Source organism: Photinus pyralis, unplaced genomic scaffold (assembly GCF_008802855.1).
Source record: "Photinus pyralis isolate 1611_PpyrPB1 unplaced genomic scaffold, Ppyr1.3 Ppyr1.4_LG1, whole genome shotgun sequence".
Lineage (NCBI taxonomy): Eukaryota > Metazoa > Arthropoda > Insecta > Coleoptera > Lampyridae > Photinus > Photinus pyralis.
In genome coordinates this window covers 65,235,212-65,254,398 of record NW_022170249.1, presented here as the reverse complement: position 1 = coordinate 65,254,398, position 19,187 = coordinate 65,235,212, and the positions used below count along the sequence as shown (strand labels likewise).

Genomic DNA, 19,187 nt, shown 5'->3' with positions numbered 1-19,187 from the left:
CGTTAATAAACGGCAAAAGTGTAAAATTATGGAACATGTAAAAAACGGTTTTTTGTTTTTTTTTACAATAACTTTTTTTGTAAGCGGTACAGAAAAAATTCCTTCCTTGGTACAAGACTCGACACCATAACGAACCAAATAGCGAAAAAAGTAGAACAATAGCTCTTAAGATAAAGAACTAGTAGCGTCGCAAAACGAGCGGACGGACGGACGGACGGACAAAGTGGCCACAATAGCGCATTTTTTTTTGTGGAAATGCGCTAAAAAGTATACAGCAATCTATTCTATAAAAAAACCATAGTTTTCTACGAACTCTAGGGCTCAGATCTCAAACCTTCGGGCGATGGAATTCGCACAGAAGCGACCAGGTTAAACAGCCTTGTAACGATTTATTTTTTCCATTACGAAGTATTATTATTGTTTACGGTTTATTACTTGTTAAAAGACCCCCATATATTTTAAAATTATTTGATAGATGGCTCCATCTATTGATGGAATTTAACCACGCAATTTTGCCGAAAGGGTAAGATGCATGGAATCCTAAATGCCATTGCCATCTTCCAAATTTATTTATCTTTGAGGATAGGAATCATAATTTGGGAATTATGGAGTAATTAGTGGACTGGATTCGCACACACTCCTAGTGAGAATATGCATTTGCGTTTTTCCCTTTTTATTGTTTCGGCTGTAATTTGTTGTACTGCAATTTCCATCGGTAATTGTTGCTTTATCTGCGATTACGGGTCATTGCTACATGATTTTCTGAGTTTAATTTTATTTTGGGAATTTTTGATAAAATAATGAGAAAATACAAATAAAACTTAACTAATTCGCATTTAGTTAGATGAGAAAAAAATCTTCTTGTCAGTGGTGCCATAATGAACCCTCTAAGTTAATTTGGGGAGCAACAAGCTGCGAAAAACTGTTTTCCCATGTTAATTCCCTATGTTCGGTTTGAAAGTATTCACCCGGTATTCCGAACCCTGCGGCTTGGGCGGTCTTTTGATTTTAACTGAGCGTCAATATCTAGGTTTACTCCAGGGTTTATTGAAGGTAAGAGTTGCGTTATATGTTACGTTTTACCTGTACTTGGCGCTATACGTGCGAATTTATTTGTGAAAAGTTATTTTAAGATTCAATAATTAGTTTCTTCATCGATCATTCTTGATTGGGGGTTTGCTAAATTGGGAGAATTTCAATTGTACAGTGAGGTTTCTAATGGTGGGTTTATATAATCATTATCATTAGTTCATTATTATCAGTATTATTAGGGCCGGTTGCGCAAAGACAGTTTAAACCTAGCTTGAAATGAACCAGTGGATTACGGTCTAGGATTGGTTGAAATTTGACGTTTTGTCAAATTTCCACTAATCATATGTCTTAATCCATTTCGTTAATTTAAACGAAGATTAAACTACGTTTGTGCAACCAGCCCTTAGTGACACCCAGCAGTGTTGGACACTAGGCTATTTGAAGTCCGGGGGGTTATTTATCCGAAGGTTAATCGGGGTTACTGGATAGGGGTCATTTGCCCAGGGGTTTTTGTCCTATTTTAGTTAAATTGTACGAAGTATAATGAAACATAGTAATCTGTACATTGGTGATTGGTGCAAGAATCACTGACACAAAATCAAAATCTGCAAGAAGTTAAAATCTTGATTGAATTGCATTGGGAAGACTAAATGCTCATTTGTTTGATAAAAATGACAATAGACACTTAACTCCGAGAATAAATTTATATTGTATCACTAATTTTAAGTGCTTTATTTGCGAATTCTTAGTTATCAATCTATACTTATCACGTATCAAATTATTTATCTTGTTTGGCTGTGTCCTGTGTGCTCTTGATAAATTCGACATGTAGCAAATCAAGTACTTTGTTATGGAGTAAAAAAATCTTTTCTATTGCGCTCAATTCTTTAATTTTCTTCAAATTCTTCAAATATATCAGCCCCTACATTCTTCCGCTTTGTTCAAATCCTTTTGACTCTTTGAATTGTACAGACTTCATCAGATCCATCTAATTTTTATTAATCTTCCTTTCCTTCCAAATGTTCACTACATATTCTGTGTTGAGAAGTCTTCCAATTATCAATTCTGTATCTAATCTATCGAACCTCTTGACAGGTAGGTATAAATGCGCAACTACCCATAACGAGTTACGACTTACGAGTGTTGTGTTGACATGTATCTTAAAATTGTATTGCTTCCTATTGCTCTCCTATTTGTAGGTGTTGAGTCAGGTATGTAACGACACGTTTATTTATGATTGTATGCACGAACAGTATCTAAAAATAGGTAGAACATGCAATTACTGCTATGCTAGGGAGACCAGTTCCGCTCAAGAGATTAATGACTGTCGCTACTTCAACAATATTACCGAAACTGTCTCATGTGACGGCAGTTACTGTGTCTTTTATTATTCATGTAAGTAATATCTTATGGAATACACAAAAATCTCCATTTCTTTTTAGATAATGATTCAACCGGTCGTCTAAGAGTGTTGAGATCATGTGCGACCTCTGGTTGTTCCCTGTTCAAGATTCTTGACCCCGACATCAAATTCTGTCGTGACTGCCCATACGACGAATGCAATATTACAAAATACTGATATTTTTTGTTATACAAATATGATACGAGGTTCTATTTGGACTGTCCACATTTATCTTCCTACCGCTATCCCCAATTATATTGTGTTCTTTATTATTTCTTGTGGTTCCTTATATCCCCTAAAATACAAAATAAAATGATTAATTTGTGATGTAGTATTACCCTAACAACCATTGTATAGCATTTTAGGGATACCTTTTACCTTTGTCACCACCGATACAACACAAAACAAACCCAAAATGCCCATACCATACGAAGAAATTGTGACTGATTGAATGGTTACATTTGGCTTGAAGATAACCTGTTACCGATTTCAAAATCTTGATAACTTGAATTTGACTAGATCTACAACATCACATTATATCATTCATTTTTAACCACGTTACGTACTCTATAATAGTATATTATATGTACAGGGTGACAATTTGAAAACTTACCACCCCCCATATCTTTTTTTTTATCTATTTTTTGATTTGCACGATAATTACTAACCTAAATGTAATGCTATTTGGTATGGTTGGAAAGCATTTTTTCAGAGCTTTCCAACGACGTATCACACATGGGGGGTCACTATTTAAGATTTAAAAGTTGGGGTGGCTGGGGCGCAGGGGGTTGGAGGGGGTGCGTCGCCAACTATGTCATTGTGATTCCCCCTCCGAATTACCGAAACGGATTTTGATTTTTTTAAATATCTCGTTTATTTACTAAGATATGGGGGGTGGTAAGTTTTCAAATTGTCACCCTGTATACCAAGGGACTAAAGCAGGGACTAAAGTGTGTGTTTTAATACCGAGGGTGCAGATTGTTGCCCGAAACGTAGTTGAATTTCAATGTTAAAGTGCAAATTTGAAAGAAACAAGTTGTAAATCAGCATATGCATGATGAAAGCGCATTTTTGGTCATGCATATCAAGATTTCATTAGCAAAGTAAAATTATCGATCTGACGAGTAATCTAACTCAAAATAGACTAGTGCCTGCACTATAACAGAAAGCTTTTAGTGAAAATTTGAAGTCTCTAGCTATTGTAATTCTGAGATCTCAGTCGGACAGCTAGCCAGCCATAATGAATATAATAGGGTATTTTTTCCAAAAATGCTCTAAAAATTTGTTTGATCAATATACCTTGTAATGTCAAATTGGGACCGCAAAATGATAAATGTCAGTTTGATTTAAAGATTCTAGTTTAAAACTACGGCATAGAAATTATCGTTTAAAATTCTTAAGAACAAGTTATAAAGAAACCTACTGCCTCCAAAATTCAAAAGATATATGGAAAACGGTATAATAAGTGTAAAATATGGTGTAAGAATAAAAATGTACATATAAAGGTAACCAATAATCATTAAATTGTGTTTGACAATTCAGTGTGCACTGTCACTTACTGTCTTTTACAATCTTGCCAAAAAAATTGCAATGACTTAATCCCCAACCCTCGTAGTTTTCTGTAATTTTCTATGTAGGGTCATCTAGTGGCGTTTGTTGGAACTGCAGGGGTACTTAGATAATACAGTTTTCTGTAATTAGCATCTAGTGTCTTATTTAAATTCTTTGGCGTGAAAATCTCAATTTACAGAGAATGGAATTGTGAGATTAATTTGGTTAGTTTTGATAATGGTTTAAGATTGAAGGTTTATCAATTATTAACATAATAGATAGATACAAATAACCACACAAACCAAACACTCACATCCCTTCAAAAAGAGTTTGACAATGAATTATCTAACACTGACTCAAGACAAACATCAGCAATACCTAAACAAAACCACACTACAAAATTACACGCACTTACACAAACAACATTCTCTCGAGAATGTTCCCGAGTGCTCAAAGACGCTTAGAGTGTTCTAGAACAAACACGTTATATTTCTCGGAAAGACTGCGTCACATTCGCCTTCGTTTTTTATCTTTCATGGCGCCTTGATGTCTATCGGGATTTCTAGAATATTCGCTACATTATAAAGGATCTGAGGATCCTTAATAATCGTAGATGAAACACAATAAGTACACTATTAATTAATTTCGGGGGAGGGAGAGAGGGCCTCATTTACAAATTTTGCGGCAGATAACAAGTTGAGAACAAAATTTGATCAGACAGTATTTTATCCCATTCGGCCATTCTGGTTTCCTCATTGCTAATTAGATTACTTTTTTTTTCAGATACGGCAAGCGATCGAGTACAATGAGCAACGCGCCTCTATCATACCTAACCGACACACTACCACTATGTGGCAACGTTGAAGATCTAGATTTATCATGCGCTTACACTGGATTTTCGAATCTTTATCGTTGTGCTCAAAAGTAAGTAGACTCCGCTAGGCACACAAAATGACATTACGGTAATAACTGCATTATGCAAATTCGTCGTACGTACATTTTCGCTTATTCTATTGGAAAATCGGATACGTAGAATCGCCTTATGAAAATACATTTTCAATTCCTCCAATTTCGTGAACATTTTTGCAATGGCTGTGTTGAAACAAATCGAAACTCGAATGCCACTGGGACATCTTATTTATTGGAATGGAGTATATTTAATTCATAATTGCCAGTATTTCTTCACTTAACGTACATAAATTTTGTTGAAAGTAAAAAGGATACACTACGTTACATATGGACTTATCTCGCGTTTCCTTTTACGCCATTAATATTTGAACGAATGTCTCTCAGCTACACGGATCAGTTCGTGTACCCCAACGTAAGATGTGAACAAATGGTTAAATTTTTGCTGTATGGCCCTACTTGGGAAAAGTTTTGATTAGTTAGACTAGGAATTATAATTTCGTCGCATTTAGCAAAGGAGCTCTAGCTCTAGCAAGGAGTAGGAAAAATAGGGCAGAAACTGATATTGTAGTCAATAACGGGTAAAGTGCAAATTTTGACGTAGCATTTAACAGTAAGGTCGAATCCTTTTTCTTGAAATTTCCGAATTTGCAAAATGAATGAATGTGTTGAACTCATTTAAAGATGAAATTCAAACCCTATTATCTACTTTCAAAAGGCAAAATCTCTTCTGAAGGGCGCCTAATTTTATGCATCCAAAATAACTGTTTAAAACAAATAAACATCTGGCTGCCATATTAATTAGTTTGAATATTGTTGCTTTGGCGGAAAATAAAAATCTCTTACGCTCCTGTACTATACTATCCCAATTGACAACATCAACTTGTTTTTCAGTTGAATACATCGCGCACAAACGAAAATACAAACACGGAAACCCAAGCAACAGTATTCAAATTAATGTGACAGCCAGACCTTTGTTTTACGAAGTTATTTTAGTTGCATAAAATTAGGCGTCCTTCAGAAAGAATTTCAACATTCAAAAGTAGACGTTGGGAAAAACAAATCACGTAAATCGTCTACTTCTAGTCCAGCCATTCTAGGAAATATACAAAAATTAATTTGTGTAGTTTTTCGGGAATGTGTGGCTGAAGATCCCCTGATATATAATAAAGTCCCGAGCAATTGTGGTGCCGCCGGAGGGTGGGAAGGAAGTTGAAGGTGGAGTTTTCGGTTTTATCCTGAAAATTGGAGGTCGCACGAAAAAATCAAATCGAAATCCAAAGCTCAAAATTGTCTACAACTTTGTTTCTATTCATTTTTTCCAAAAATCTCAATGTTTTCCAGCTACGGGTTCTTGAAGGTGAACGATTTAAAAAAAAACTCAGTTTTCGGTTGAACTTTTCCTATAGGGAATTAAGTTTCGTTCAAGAATCATTGAAATGTGTGGTGGTGTGCTTCGACAGTTCGACTTTACCTACAAAAAAAATGAAATTTCGTGAGCGAAGATAATGTCTAATTCAGATATACGTATTATTCCTCTCCATGGCACAGGTAATGGTGCAACATATGCCAGCCCACCCACCCCACCCACAAATAACCCTGCAGTTGGTCGAACAACGGCAAAAATGGCTTTTAAAATTTCCTCTGGGGCTGGCGGAGCTGTGTTCCTTACTCTGTGAAGGTGTCCATCATCGCCTCTTTTCCAACCCCACTGTTCTGGAGGGAGTTATTTCTCCAGTCACTGCTGAACTTGGAAATTTTACACACCATTTTTTGCCGTTGTTCTACTACCAACTGGGGCCACCTCTGGGTGCAAGAAGGTTGACATATTTTACCCCATTGCCTGTGCCAAGAGTCAAAGGAGCTGTTTTAACTCTCCGTCAATCCTAGCAGAAGATTAAGAGAACGTAGACGATTCTCTCATGGAGAGGAATTGTACGTATATCCGAATTAGACAGTATCTTCGCTCACGAAATTTCATTTAATGTCGAAGCATAAACACCACACATGTTAATGATTCTTGAAGGAAACTTAATATCCTACAACCATCCACTTATACGTTAAAAGTGTTCAGGTTCTACCGGAAAAAGAGAGTTTTTTGAAAATTGCTCAACTTCAAAAGCATGTAGATCGAAAACAATGAGTTTTGTGTAAAAAAAAAGTATAAAAACAAAGTTGTAGAAAACTTTTGGTTTTTGATTTTTTCCTACGACCCCCCATTTTCGGGATAAAGTCGAAAAACTGTACCCCCTCCCCACCCTCCGGCGGCACCAAAATCGCTCGGGACTTTATTACACTATCATTAGGGGACGATGAACCACGCATTCACGAAAAAATTGGAACTACACGAATGATTTTTTTTCTATTTGCCGTTTTTTGGCATAGAATGACTGGACTATTCTTAATAAATAACACTGTATGTAGACATCTTAAGCTAGTTTTTAAATGAAAATGGCAATATTAAGATATTTTTGGCCGCCATCTTGTAAAATACTTAATTTTCGAATGTATTTTTAGATTCACCATGCTTGAAAACGTGTATTTATTCATACTGGTGGTGTTTCCACGTCACCTAGCATTCAATTAGGAAAAAAGCGCCAAATTGGCCGCGAATCACTTCCGGTTGAGATTTCCCTTTGGTAACAGGCAGTTTCGGTCAGAGTCGAAATAGGGGGAAAAGATCGGTTGCGAAAAGGTAATATAAAATGCCCGTCAAATTTTAATGTGGGGATTTTTTAAATATTTAGCTAGACTAATGGTAGAAGGGGAAAATCGCAGGCAACTATTACTAGATTTACCCCAAATTTGATTTTTGCAAATCATTATCTTCTGTTATTTTTTTAGCAGTGTTTACTTGCAATTTTGATTTCTGAGCTGCATTTTCAAAAAATTAAATAGATAGAATTAGGAATAATTTTAAATCAAGCTATGGACGAATTGGAAATGGTGAAGATAACCAGAGGAAGGGTATATTTATACAATTTAATATCAAGTACACGAAATGGGGTGGCTCAGACCTAGTCAACCTCCTCGTTGTATATTACAGTTTTGTCGCGCAGGGAGTGGGAAATTGATGCGTTACAGCATTAGCATATACATAGGCACCATTTTGGAGAGGTAATGCGTTAGTACAAACAAAGATAACAAAAAAGCAGTAATCCGATACTTTTAATCATTTGAATCATTCCTTGAAAGTGTATTATGGAATATAGTTCAATAAATTTACAGGAAAAATGTGTAACAATTTCACTAATAAAGACTTTCCAAGTGTAAACTGCGGTGAGCGATAGTTCAAAAGTTAATGGGAGTGGGAAATCGAGATACAATGCTGTAGGTATACCTCCAAACTCTCCAACAAGTTTCGCATACATTTTCAAATAGAAACTTTCCGGTTCATTCAACGTAGGTATATAAAATTAAAATTGAGGTGAATAAATTTCATGCTCGCAGCAACACTGAATGTGTAGAACAATTCGGAACGAATAAGAAAAAGTTTTTTTTAATTGTGGGTATCTAACAAAGCAGGTAAAAATAGATACATGCATAATTTCAGTCATTTCGAGATTAAAGAAAACTATGGGGAATACAAACTGCAGGAAATACCTATAGTAATTTACTGAAACGTTTGGAATCTCACTCCAACGTCAAATACACCAAATACAGAATGTCGCATTTTCATTTTATCGAGATAAAAAAGTGTGCCTCTGGTGAATTTCAAAATTGCAATCCACCTTTTATTACATTTTCAGTCAACAGCTAAAATAAATCCTACTTTTTTCTAGCGTGTCTGTTTACAGCATCATAATTATAGCCATAGCCAATTACTATAAATTTAAAATGCTTGAAATACTCACCCCCAAAATCTGTGCGTCGGTCCCACCTGCAAAGCAAATGAAATACTTAAAATGTGAAACATATAAATATCGATAAAACTGCACTTACACTAACAAAGAATCGATTATTCAATTTGAAGGGGGCGAACTAATGACTAAGAATATTATTTCATCAACCCCTCAATCGTGCTCAAATATTTATCTCTGCCGCTTTCCGTTTTCGTACTGTTAATAATCTCTTCATGTATTTAGAGACCGAGCTGATATCATCTGAATTAGCTTTGTTATTAATACAGATGAAGTCTTAATGATTATCCCAGATGTATAGCTACAGCAGCTCATTTTTTATAAAACATAAAATTTATAGTGGAGCTTGAATGAGCAAAGCTCAAACAATCGATGTAGTGTAGATTGCAGAATCAAAAGTGCATGCAGAATTGTAAACCATCAGACAAAACCGATAAATTGTCGAATGTATATCCGTCCGTAAACTATAAACTAATTTCTTGAGGCTCTTTCGAACACTACCACTACTTATATAGAATAGTGCCTTGGATAATTATGTAAAGTGACTAGGGGCAGTAAAGCTATAGGCCAGTAATCCCTTTACATTTCAAGTTATAGGTTTGTGTAGGTATGTTAATTCCCTATCTCATACCTCCCGATACTGACATATTTAGATAAACTTGTCAATAATTGAGGATTTTGTCCGGATTTAGTTTAAGCTCAGATATAGGGAACTTTATTCTAGAGCAGCATTTTAATAGGTTTAAATGAGTCTCTCTTTCACAGAGTGAAACAAATGATTGTGCATTCCAATGACATCTGTCATAGAAATGGGACGCGGAGCACGAAATGCAGTTAAGAACAGAAGACAATATTGTTTCCATTGAAAGGACGGGAGACCTAAACTTGCTATTGTTGTATTGCGCCTAACTTAAATTCAGAATTTCCAGAAGCTTTATATGTTTTAGGTGGCTTCTGCTATAAAATAAGGTGTTGTATTATACACGACGATAAAGGGAAACTAACACCACTTTATACCTATTCAGCAGAATACCGAGGTAGATCAGTTGACTTGACACCCCATTTTTACAATTCGTCAAAATATTGGGCTCGCTTTGATGTTTAGTAGAGTCGTGTGGTTTCAAATGAAGGATAGTGAGGGTATACGATTTCATTAAGAGTGACAGTGACAAAAATGAAATTTTCTGGAAGAACGCCACCAAAATTTTGTAAGGACAGAAGTAATATAACATAAATTTCATTATGTGATTTATTTATTTCCAATTAACAATAATAACAGTATTGAAGTGGATTAATTTATAACAGTTAATTAGTATTTATCACTCATAATTTATAACATAAAAGCGCGATGTTGGAACTAACTCGAAACACGATTCGACTTCCACTAAAACCATAGTTCGCTATGACATTTTTTAAACGTGCTGTATTCTAGTGGCGTATCAAACTTACGTTTCTCACAGAGCACCTCATATTTTATTGCAGATTTATAAAGTAATCGAAAAGTACTTATTTTTTATCTAACATATTATACCCTTCACTTTAGCGATTTCGCTGTTATTACGATACTTCCTCAATATTTGACTGTTTTTCGAATCTTTTTTCAGAGAAACTAAATTGCTTTAGGGGCTAAGTGTTGAATTGAGACACAGACTAATTAAAAGACCCCTTCCACTTTCACATAATTTCTTTAGATACTTTATCGAAAAAAGAAAATTGGCCAAAGGTTATATTTTTATTAAATTTCAAAATGAAACCCGCCTAAACAAATTATAACTCTGGATAGTCAAAGGTACAAAATGTCCACTGGCAGAAAAAAAAAACCACGCAACTCCATAAGATAAACAGCACACGGCGACGATAATTGTGCCCAATTTTGCTCCTACATTTTTTTTCGGTATCTTGTATGGTAAAGGAATTATGATCCGCGGGGTCACCCTGTATATCGTTAGAACCTTTGAAAAGGGGTCTTCTGAATACTCCTTAGCTATAAGGTTGCCATTAGAAAGATTTTGAAAATTTAAACAAGCAAGAATGGTTTACACTTCGTAGTGCACAGTCACTAACATAATACTATCCAACAGGATTTATTATTAAAATAGAAAAATGGTAATGCAGCTATTCCAAATCGCATCAGCATTCGTGTGAACCTAATGTAACCAGTCATTAAGAACATGAACTTTTCCATCACCAACTTGTATGCATAATGAATGTCTCCGTTAGTCTATTCATTCTGAAACGATTTTCAAAGCCTATATATTCACAATTACTTTTCCTGACAACTATATCTTTGTCTACATTGAAGTAAAATCCTTAAGATACACATCCAAAGATTGCATGCTCTTTTTAAAATATTTCTTTGTATACGACTCATTCATTAACACCAGTGTGACAGTTGGATCAAAATTTCACTTCATTCATCGACAACGCCATTTCTGGTATATGAAAATGCGTATAATAAATTTTCTCGATCACCACCAAACAATTCGGGTATAGATCTAAATAGGAAGCACAATAGTTCAATAAATTTCGTCAGTTTTGAAATTTACAGAGCTCATATCACAAGGAATCTGCTTTCAGTCATAATTTTTAAGAATGCTTTCAACTCGGACATATTACGAGTGATATAATAAAAAAAACTCCTTATTTATATCCATACTTCTAAGCGTAAACTTTCTACTTCAACAATTGGAAAATCCCCTCAGAATCAATACAACAAGGACATCCAGCTGGAGCCCTCCTTTTTTGCCTTGCAATACATGAAAAAATTAGTGTACTAAATTCAGAGCTGATAATGTTTTAGATGATGGAACTATTTCAGGGGAACCAGATACAGTATTCCAAAATTTGGAGAATCTGATATCTAGTTGCAAAAAAATGGGACTTGTAATCAATCCAAGCAAATGCGAAATATATAAGGATCAGATAATTGAAAACAAAGTTTGAAGTACCGTGTATCCCAGGAAACAGAATTAATTTATTTTTTCGCGAAGGATCCACGATGTATTTGAAGTTAGCGTACGTTATTTCACTTGCCTGATGCTAGAAAGAGATTGGAGTAGCAAATTGGACTTTAATTTCAAAGGCTTCGTGGATACTTCACGAAAAAAAACATTGCCGTTTCCCTATGGTGCGTTCTACCTGGTACACACTGTATATCGCCTGGAATAAAATTTCTTGATAATACAGGGTGCCCATTATGTATGGAATATAGTATATATCTCGGTAAATATTGAATGTATACAACATTTTTCTATATGAAAGTTGTTTAACATTTTATTTTCCATAGTTCCATAGTTATTTCTGTTGCATAAAATTAGGCACCCTTCAGAAAACATTTTGTCATTTAAAAGTAGTCATAGGGAAAAACAATACGCATAAATCCCTGGTATATAAATGACTGGTTTTCTAAGAATGTGAATAAATTCGTACCTACAGGCATTGTAACATTTTTCACTTTCAGTCGAGTTTGTGTTCTCACTCTTGTGCTTATTGCCCATTTTTATTACATAAAGAATTATATAAGAATTAATTTAGGCGAGGAAATGTGACAATTTATTAGAAATAATCGCTTTTTAAGAAAATTCTGAGCAAAAGTAGATTGGCGCACCTTGCAAGGCAAATGATTGACGGGTATCGTACAAGTACTGCAAGATTTTCAAAGCGTAAACCGCCAGGCTAAGGATCTTAACAAGAGATACTTTTAGCTTTGCCCACATTTTCGAATAGACTTTTGAAATTGTATGTATCAAATTATTAAGTTAATGTTTTTCTCTTTTATTTACATCTCGAAAATGTGCCTCAAATAAATACCCCGTAATTCACAAGGAGAGTTCGCGTCTCTACTTCCTTTCTAAGAATATTACATTTTCAACAAGCCTTTTCATATAAAAGCGAACATACTGTTAAACCTTCTTTTTCATTTTTTCAATTTGGCTTCGCGTTAAGAAGAAAGCGATCATACGAAATTTAAATTTATTTTAGTATCTAAAGCACGTTAGCAAGTATATTACCGCTTTGTGAGCGAAATTTCGATGCTGATTTTCTGAAATAGTTCTAAGATATGATCGGAAAAGTAGTTTGTATGTCACATTGAAGACGTCAGTCAAAGTGTGACGAATCATTTGGAAGGGAAAATATTTAACAAGTATAAATTGTGCAAAACTCTTGTGCAGATATGGCGCATTTTTATACACTAAAATTGCTCTGAAGTACATATTTGGGTTTTAAGGTAGTAGCATGCCAAATTTGTCAATGCTTCTTGGCTTCTTAGGAGAGGGTTCTTTACACATAAACATTTAAAGACCGTCTGGAACACATTCTAGACCTACCCAATATAAGGCAAGAACTCTAGAGAAATTCCCCGCGATATTGTATTTTCCCTTTGTAGTTTCGAGATATTCACTTAATTGATTGTGGTGAGGCACAAGAGAGAGAATGCAAACCGGTACAAATTCAAAAAATTCTGTTACTATCATACTTGATTTCATATAATTATCAAAATGCCTTCTTCAAATATAACTAAGTGTGAGCCGGTCACTTCAAAACTTATGTCTTTTCTTCGCATGGGCTAGATAGAGATGAAAACATATAGCATAATTGGTGTACACCTCACAGGCGAACAGTTTTGCAGTGGATGGCTCTCTGAGAGCATTACCGTGACTGTTTTTATACTAGAAGAGCAATAGAGCGGTTGATTCATTATTTATTTTGGATTTTTGTTTAATTAAATGAAAATAATAATTATTCCATGTTGGCTTTCCACATTCGTTAGATGTGCAGAGTTTCTAGGTTATAAGTGATTCGGTTCGCCGGGCTATAAACTGTACAGGGTGGTCGGATTTCGTGTTCCGTTTTCGCACAAGGTAGCGCCGTTATTATAATATTATAATGTCGTGCAACGTATATGTGACTTCAAATTCAAACTGAAAAAGAAACTAATCAGAAATGGGATTTAGAGAGGTTAAAAGTAAGAGTGGCCTATAGCGAAAAGTCACACATCTGCAATTACAGGAATAGAGAGAAAATGGGTGAACTTGAAAATTAGTATGATAAAGAGCGCGGAAACAGATACACGTCGACAGAAAACACATAGTAGAAGAGAGTGGATAACAGAGGAAATTATTAAGAAAATAGAGAAGAGAACAAGACAGTACAGAGCAATTAGGAATGAAATAAACAGGAAAGTAAAACAGGCAAAGAAATAGTATTTGGAAGGCCGTTGTAAGGAAAGTGGGACAAAAGGGATGATGATGATGATGTCTCAATTTTGTGTGGAGATACGAATATTGCAAATAGAATGCAGTAGGTATATAGCGTGTAACATTACCGCATGTAAAAAAAATCGCGTGATAGAGGGGATCAGGACAAGCACTTTTTCCAAATAAACCGAGGGTCCAACTGTTTCATTTGGGAGGCACTCCTGTGGTGAAATTTGTTTAATTTTTTTGTCAGCAACCATAAGAGTTACAAAGATGAATGGCACGTCTTTGGGGGTGCAAAAAAAAGTGATTTCGACGAAATTTGGTATCTTGGGGTTTTTGAACATGAAAACGACGAATCTGAAATTAGTTTTTGAAAATTCGAAAAAAAAGTTCCACTACAATTCTTGGCCGGATATCGAAAATGGAGAGAATTCCACGAAGTTTGTTGTGTACATACTTGACGAGTTAAGGAACAAAATTGTCGAACAGTTTTTAAAAATAACTTTTCCAACAAAGGTTATACTCATTTGAAGATTGGGCCTTCGGATTACAAAGTATCCCCCACCTACTAGTGATCTAATTTCGCGAAAATGTTGCAACTAACAAAAAAATAACGATTTAAGTCGATATTATGATCACAAAAAAATTCGATATGTCGATCATGGTATTCAAGTTTGCAAATTCGATTCCAAAAACTGCGTAGCTGCGGGTGGTGGGAAAAATGCCATACTGTAGCAAATCGCCCAAAATTATTAACAAAAAATGTCATCTTTGCGGCGGTATGGCGGCTATGCGTGCCCGGCGGAGCAGCATGGCAGGATGATTTTAGTGAATGACTGACTGAGGATCCTCATAAAAAAATGAGCTTGTAGCAAATCGCCAAAAAAAAAATAATCGACACGTCAAATTAGTATGGCGGGCGATAAGGCCCACCGGAAAAGTAGTGCATTTAGTTTCCGCCATTTGTTTTGTCACCGACTACCAGAAAATCCAAAGAATTTTGTATAGCAAATTGTTCAGAATCATTAAATTTTCCGACATATTTAAAGAATCGTCACGCAATAACGGCCCCACTCCCAGGGAGTTAGCACCATTTTCGTTTCAAGGACTACTTAATTAAACCTTTGAATGGTCGCCATACTTGTAGCAAATCACACCAGAAAAAGTTTCACCATCTCCCGGTCTATTAGAAATGTTGGTGTTACCGTTCCCTGGGTGGACAAAGTGAGAAATGAAGAGGTGTTAAGGAGGGTTTAGGCCTTATCTGGTAGTCAAGGCTTATTTTCTAAAAATATCGGAGAATTGAGAAAAATGCCACGTCATAGTTGCTCTTGTTTTACAAAATTGTCGCGTTCCTGTATCATATAAAACAAATATGGAACTTCAATTCCCAAATTGGAGTACAATTTTCTTGGACAAATGTTTGTTTCATAAATTTCAGTGCAATGAAAGTAGTTTCGACTATTTTGACCGAATATGTCACGAACAAATTTGAGAATCAATCGTACGTACTGAACGATAATTTTGGAAATATTTGTAATTTCAATAAAAATTCCGATAAACAACACACGATTTCTCCTATAAGATTCTTTGGAGTTTAAAATGTATTAAAATGAAATTGCATACCTTTTTCTCTCATTAATAATTGCACACATCCATGGCACAAAACACAATACATTCCCTACAGTTAGTCAAAGGCTACCCTATCGACGCAATCCACAACGCGGTAACGACCCAACTGGTAACAAATGCATTCCAATTTACACGTTATCACTTAAACTGGTTTCCTTTATTCATAAAATGCGACGGCCTAAGTCACCTTACGCGCTATTAATTGGTCAACATGTGTTTTCAAACAAACAAGATAGATAAAACGGCCGTCGTTAAATTAATCTAATTTACCCTACAACCTTTCTCCATTGGCGTAGTAAATACTTTTTTAATGCTCGTTTAAGGACCGATAATTTTTTGTACTTCTAATATTTTTTACGGATTTAGGTGTCGCGGGTTTATGATGAGCATCCTTTTTGGCTATCTAACCTTCAGTAATTTTATTTTCTACGATGTGAGAATCTTTAAGACTTTAGAAAACTTACAAGGGTCTTCAATAGCATCTTCAAAGGTGAGAGACTTTAAATATATTTAAGAGCCACTGAGGCCCTTCAAGTCTCTCTAACAGACTTAAAAAAAAAACCTCCAGCGTTGTCAAAGGTCACCAGGAGTATTTGGAAATCTTCTTGAAAAAATCGTTTAAGATGCGTTAAAACTAAGGAAAAGCTTTTAAAATTGTTAATGGTCTCCACAGCTTTTAAGTAACCTTTCAAACCTCTATGACCCCTAATGACTTTCAAATACACTTAAAGACCTTAGGAATATCCTAGAAGGTTTGACAGCCTTTAATACGAGTATAAGGTTCCTTGAAAGTTTAAAATGGTGTCGTGTGCTCTTTTTGGGGCCAAACTAAAATGGTAAAACCAAAATTTGAAAATATTCGCTCGCTTAAAAGATACGGGGGAAAACAAAAAATGTCAATTTCAGAATTACCCTGTATAGTACGGAGAAGTGAGATAAAAAAAAGTTAGATTTTTTTAGTTAATGAATGATAATTTTTGTAACTATTCATTGTTATAAATTATACACGCACTCGGCCTTCTCGGATGTTCAACCAGATTTACTGGAATTAGGTAGCTAACACACCACACTTTGATTGGTAAAAGGCATGGAGTTTAAGTAGCTGTAGCTAAGGGTCCGCATGCTCGCTACGGACGTAAGGTAAAATCAATTAATTACCTTCCCTTGCGGTGTCAAAAATTCCGGGAAAGCTGGATTTTTGCATGAAACTTCCTTTTGTGATTCAACAACATCCCAAATATCCCCGCCATGTCACAGTTATTAACGGTATTTTACAAAAATCTCGCTAACGGCCACTTTTATCGAAAAAATAGTGGTTATCAAATTTGTAGCTATGCTAATACTTTTTTTCGTATAACTAATAGTTTTTGACAAAATCCGATTCAAATAGTTAAGGTAGAGTACAAGATGCGTTTTTAAGGGGTGTACCCAATAGGCATAATTCACGTTTAAGTGTGAAAATTGTTTATTTATTAAGGAAAATAAGGAAATTATAAATTATTTTTATTGGAAAAATGATTATTTACAAAAGAAATTATAATACACTATTTTTTTCTATTTCAAAAAGATTAGTTTTATTGTCACACATTTTTTTATTAAAAAATGTTTACTTAAACAACAAAAATTATTATAGAACAGTTAAATGATTAATTCTATATTGATCAGACGAATTTTATGGTTTACCTTCTGATTCCATTTCATTTACCATGTCCAACTCATCATCTTCTTTTTCCGTTTCCTAGATTTCCATAGCTTCAGCCAAGATACACGATGAATCTATACATCTCCAATAACCACGTCATTAACGCATTGATTGATACATGTAAACAATCTGGACTAACAAAAATGCAAATTTTGTAAATTTGTAATGGAACGCCCTGTATATTTTTCCTAAAATGGCATAGATTTTTTCCTTCTGAATTCAAAAATATACCTACATTGACATTTTTTGTTGTAATATAATTTCCACCTTTTCATCTTCTGTACAACCCATTTTATAGATGGAATGGAATAAAATAATTTTGACAGCAGAATAAACAACTAATTATTAATGGCGGTCAAATCATTTGTTTTGTCATGGTAACTACGATTTGGTTAATCAGTATGATGAATTATAAATGCAAATTATTCAAAAACCGCTGCAGCAAACGTCAGCATATACAATATATTTTTGAAATCAGAAAAAAATTTTTAAAAATATATAGGGCGTTCCATTAAACATTTTCCAAATTAGCAATTTTTAGTAGCTTTGCGATATTCATTTGTTTTTTTTTCCTTTACATTTGCTGACGATTTGTGATAAACCCCTTTTGTATTTACAGTTACTATTATAATAAACGCCCTGCACGCTGTCTAAACATACAGAATAAACCTATAAGGGTGGTTCAAATTCGTTGCGCACCATTGGGTTCTCCGTAACAGTGAGCCATCGAGTGTAGGTTAAATGGGGGCTAAAAAAGACATTTGAAATTTGTGAAATATCTTTGAAAAGATTACAGAAAAACTGAAAATGTCAAATTGCGTTTTCGTTTTCCCTGGTTTAAACACTCGGAAATGGACGGTTCTTGTTAGCACCTTCAATAGGCACCAAGTAAAGGTATTTAGTAATCTTTAACAGTTTCAGAAAGATATCAAAAGCTTCCAAAAGTCTGCAATTCTAAAATATTAATTTGCCTTCTTGTTATCTGGCAAGAGAGTTTTCGGAATATAAATATATCTACCGGAATGGTTGGAAAACTGATAAATTTACTACGAAACTTACGTGCGTTATCGGCGGTAAAATAAACAATTAAATCAAAAATGAAAACACAGAACTCACTCATCGTCTCCTAGAGCGAATAAGTAAATTCCGAAACTACAGTTTGTAGTAACCAAGCGGCCAGCTTAAAACGCTTCTATAGATACCGGGTGTTCAGCAATGCTGGTCGACAATTACACGGTGTGGTCGTAACTTCGGGTTTGAAATTCAGTGAGGAAAACGGATGCTTCGTTACAGTGTGATTGAATTTTTTGCAGTCGAATTTATCTGGGACGGTTCATTTTTTAGGATAAACATCCCGCAAGCAAGTTTTAGTTTACCTGAGGGTGATTTTTCAAAGGCGAATTTACTATCTTGCCGAAACAGTGAAATTGAGTTGTTTAAAAATCATTTCATTCTCACTATGTCATGTACCATTAGAATCCATACAGGGCACAAATTGATTTACGCAACAAAAATTGTTGATTCCTGAAAGCCGAAGAATAAAAAATGAAAAATTCAAAGATATTCATTGAAATACCGGTGCATCAATAATTTGCGTGTTTGAAGGTATATGAGTATCATCTTCAAGGCGCATGCACCAGAAAAAAAAGGAAATTGCGATTGGATATGTTGCATCAGTAGGAAAAAAAGTTTTTAAAGTAAAATGTAAATAACAACACTTTATGTAAGTTTCGTTTCTTAGCCGAATTTAACTGAAACGCTCGCGTGAGCGAGAGTGAATATTTCGGGAGGAACATTTGAGTTTACATCAAAATACTTTCGACGTCTACACGCAGTGCGATAAAAGTCACACATTACGTATATGATCGATTTTCAGATTACCATAAATGCTCATCTAGTCA

General features: G+C 34.9%; 1 protein-coding gene and 1 long non-coding RNA gene across 2 annotated transcripts in view; one reads left to right on the top strand and one right to left on the bottom strand.

Moving 5' to 3' along the window:
• The window catches only part of LOC116174169, a 29,482-nt gene extending 13,695 nt beyond the window's left edge, over positions 1-15,787 (bottom strand). The window contains exons 1-2 of the long non-coding RNA XR_004146052.1: positions 15,579-15,787; positions 8,746-8,771 (exon numbers count right to left, since the gene is read on the bottom strand). This is a non-coding gene — a long non-coding RNA (uncharacterized LOC116174169). The remainder of the gene's footprint in view (positions 1-8,745; positions 8,772-15,578) is intronic.
• Positions 1-19,187, top strand: part of LOC116174167 (RYamide neuropeptides-like) — a 73,935-nt gene that overhangs the window by 54,223 nt on the left and 525 nt on the right. Inside the window, exon 4 of the mRNA XM_031492012.1 lies at positions 4,769-4,909. Coding sequence (XP_031347872.1) covers positions 4,769-4,909 — 141 coding nt within the window. The remainder of the gene's footprint in view (positions 1-4,768; positions 4,910-19,187) is intronic.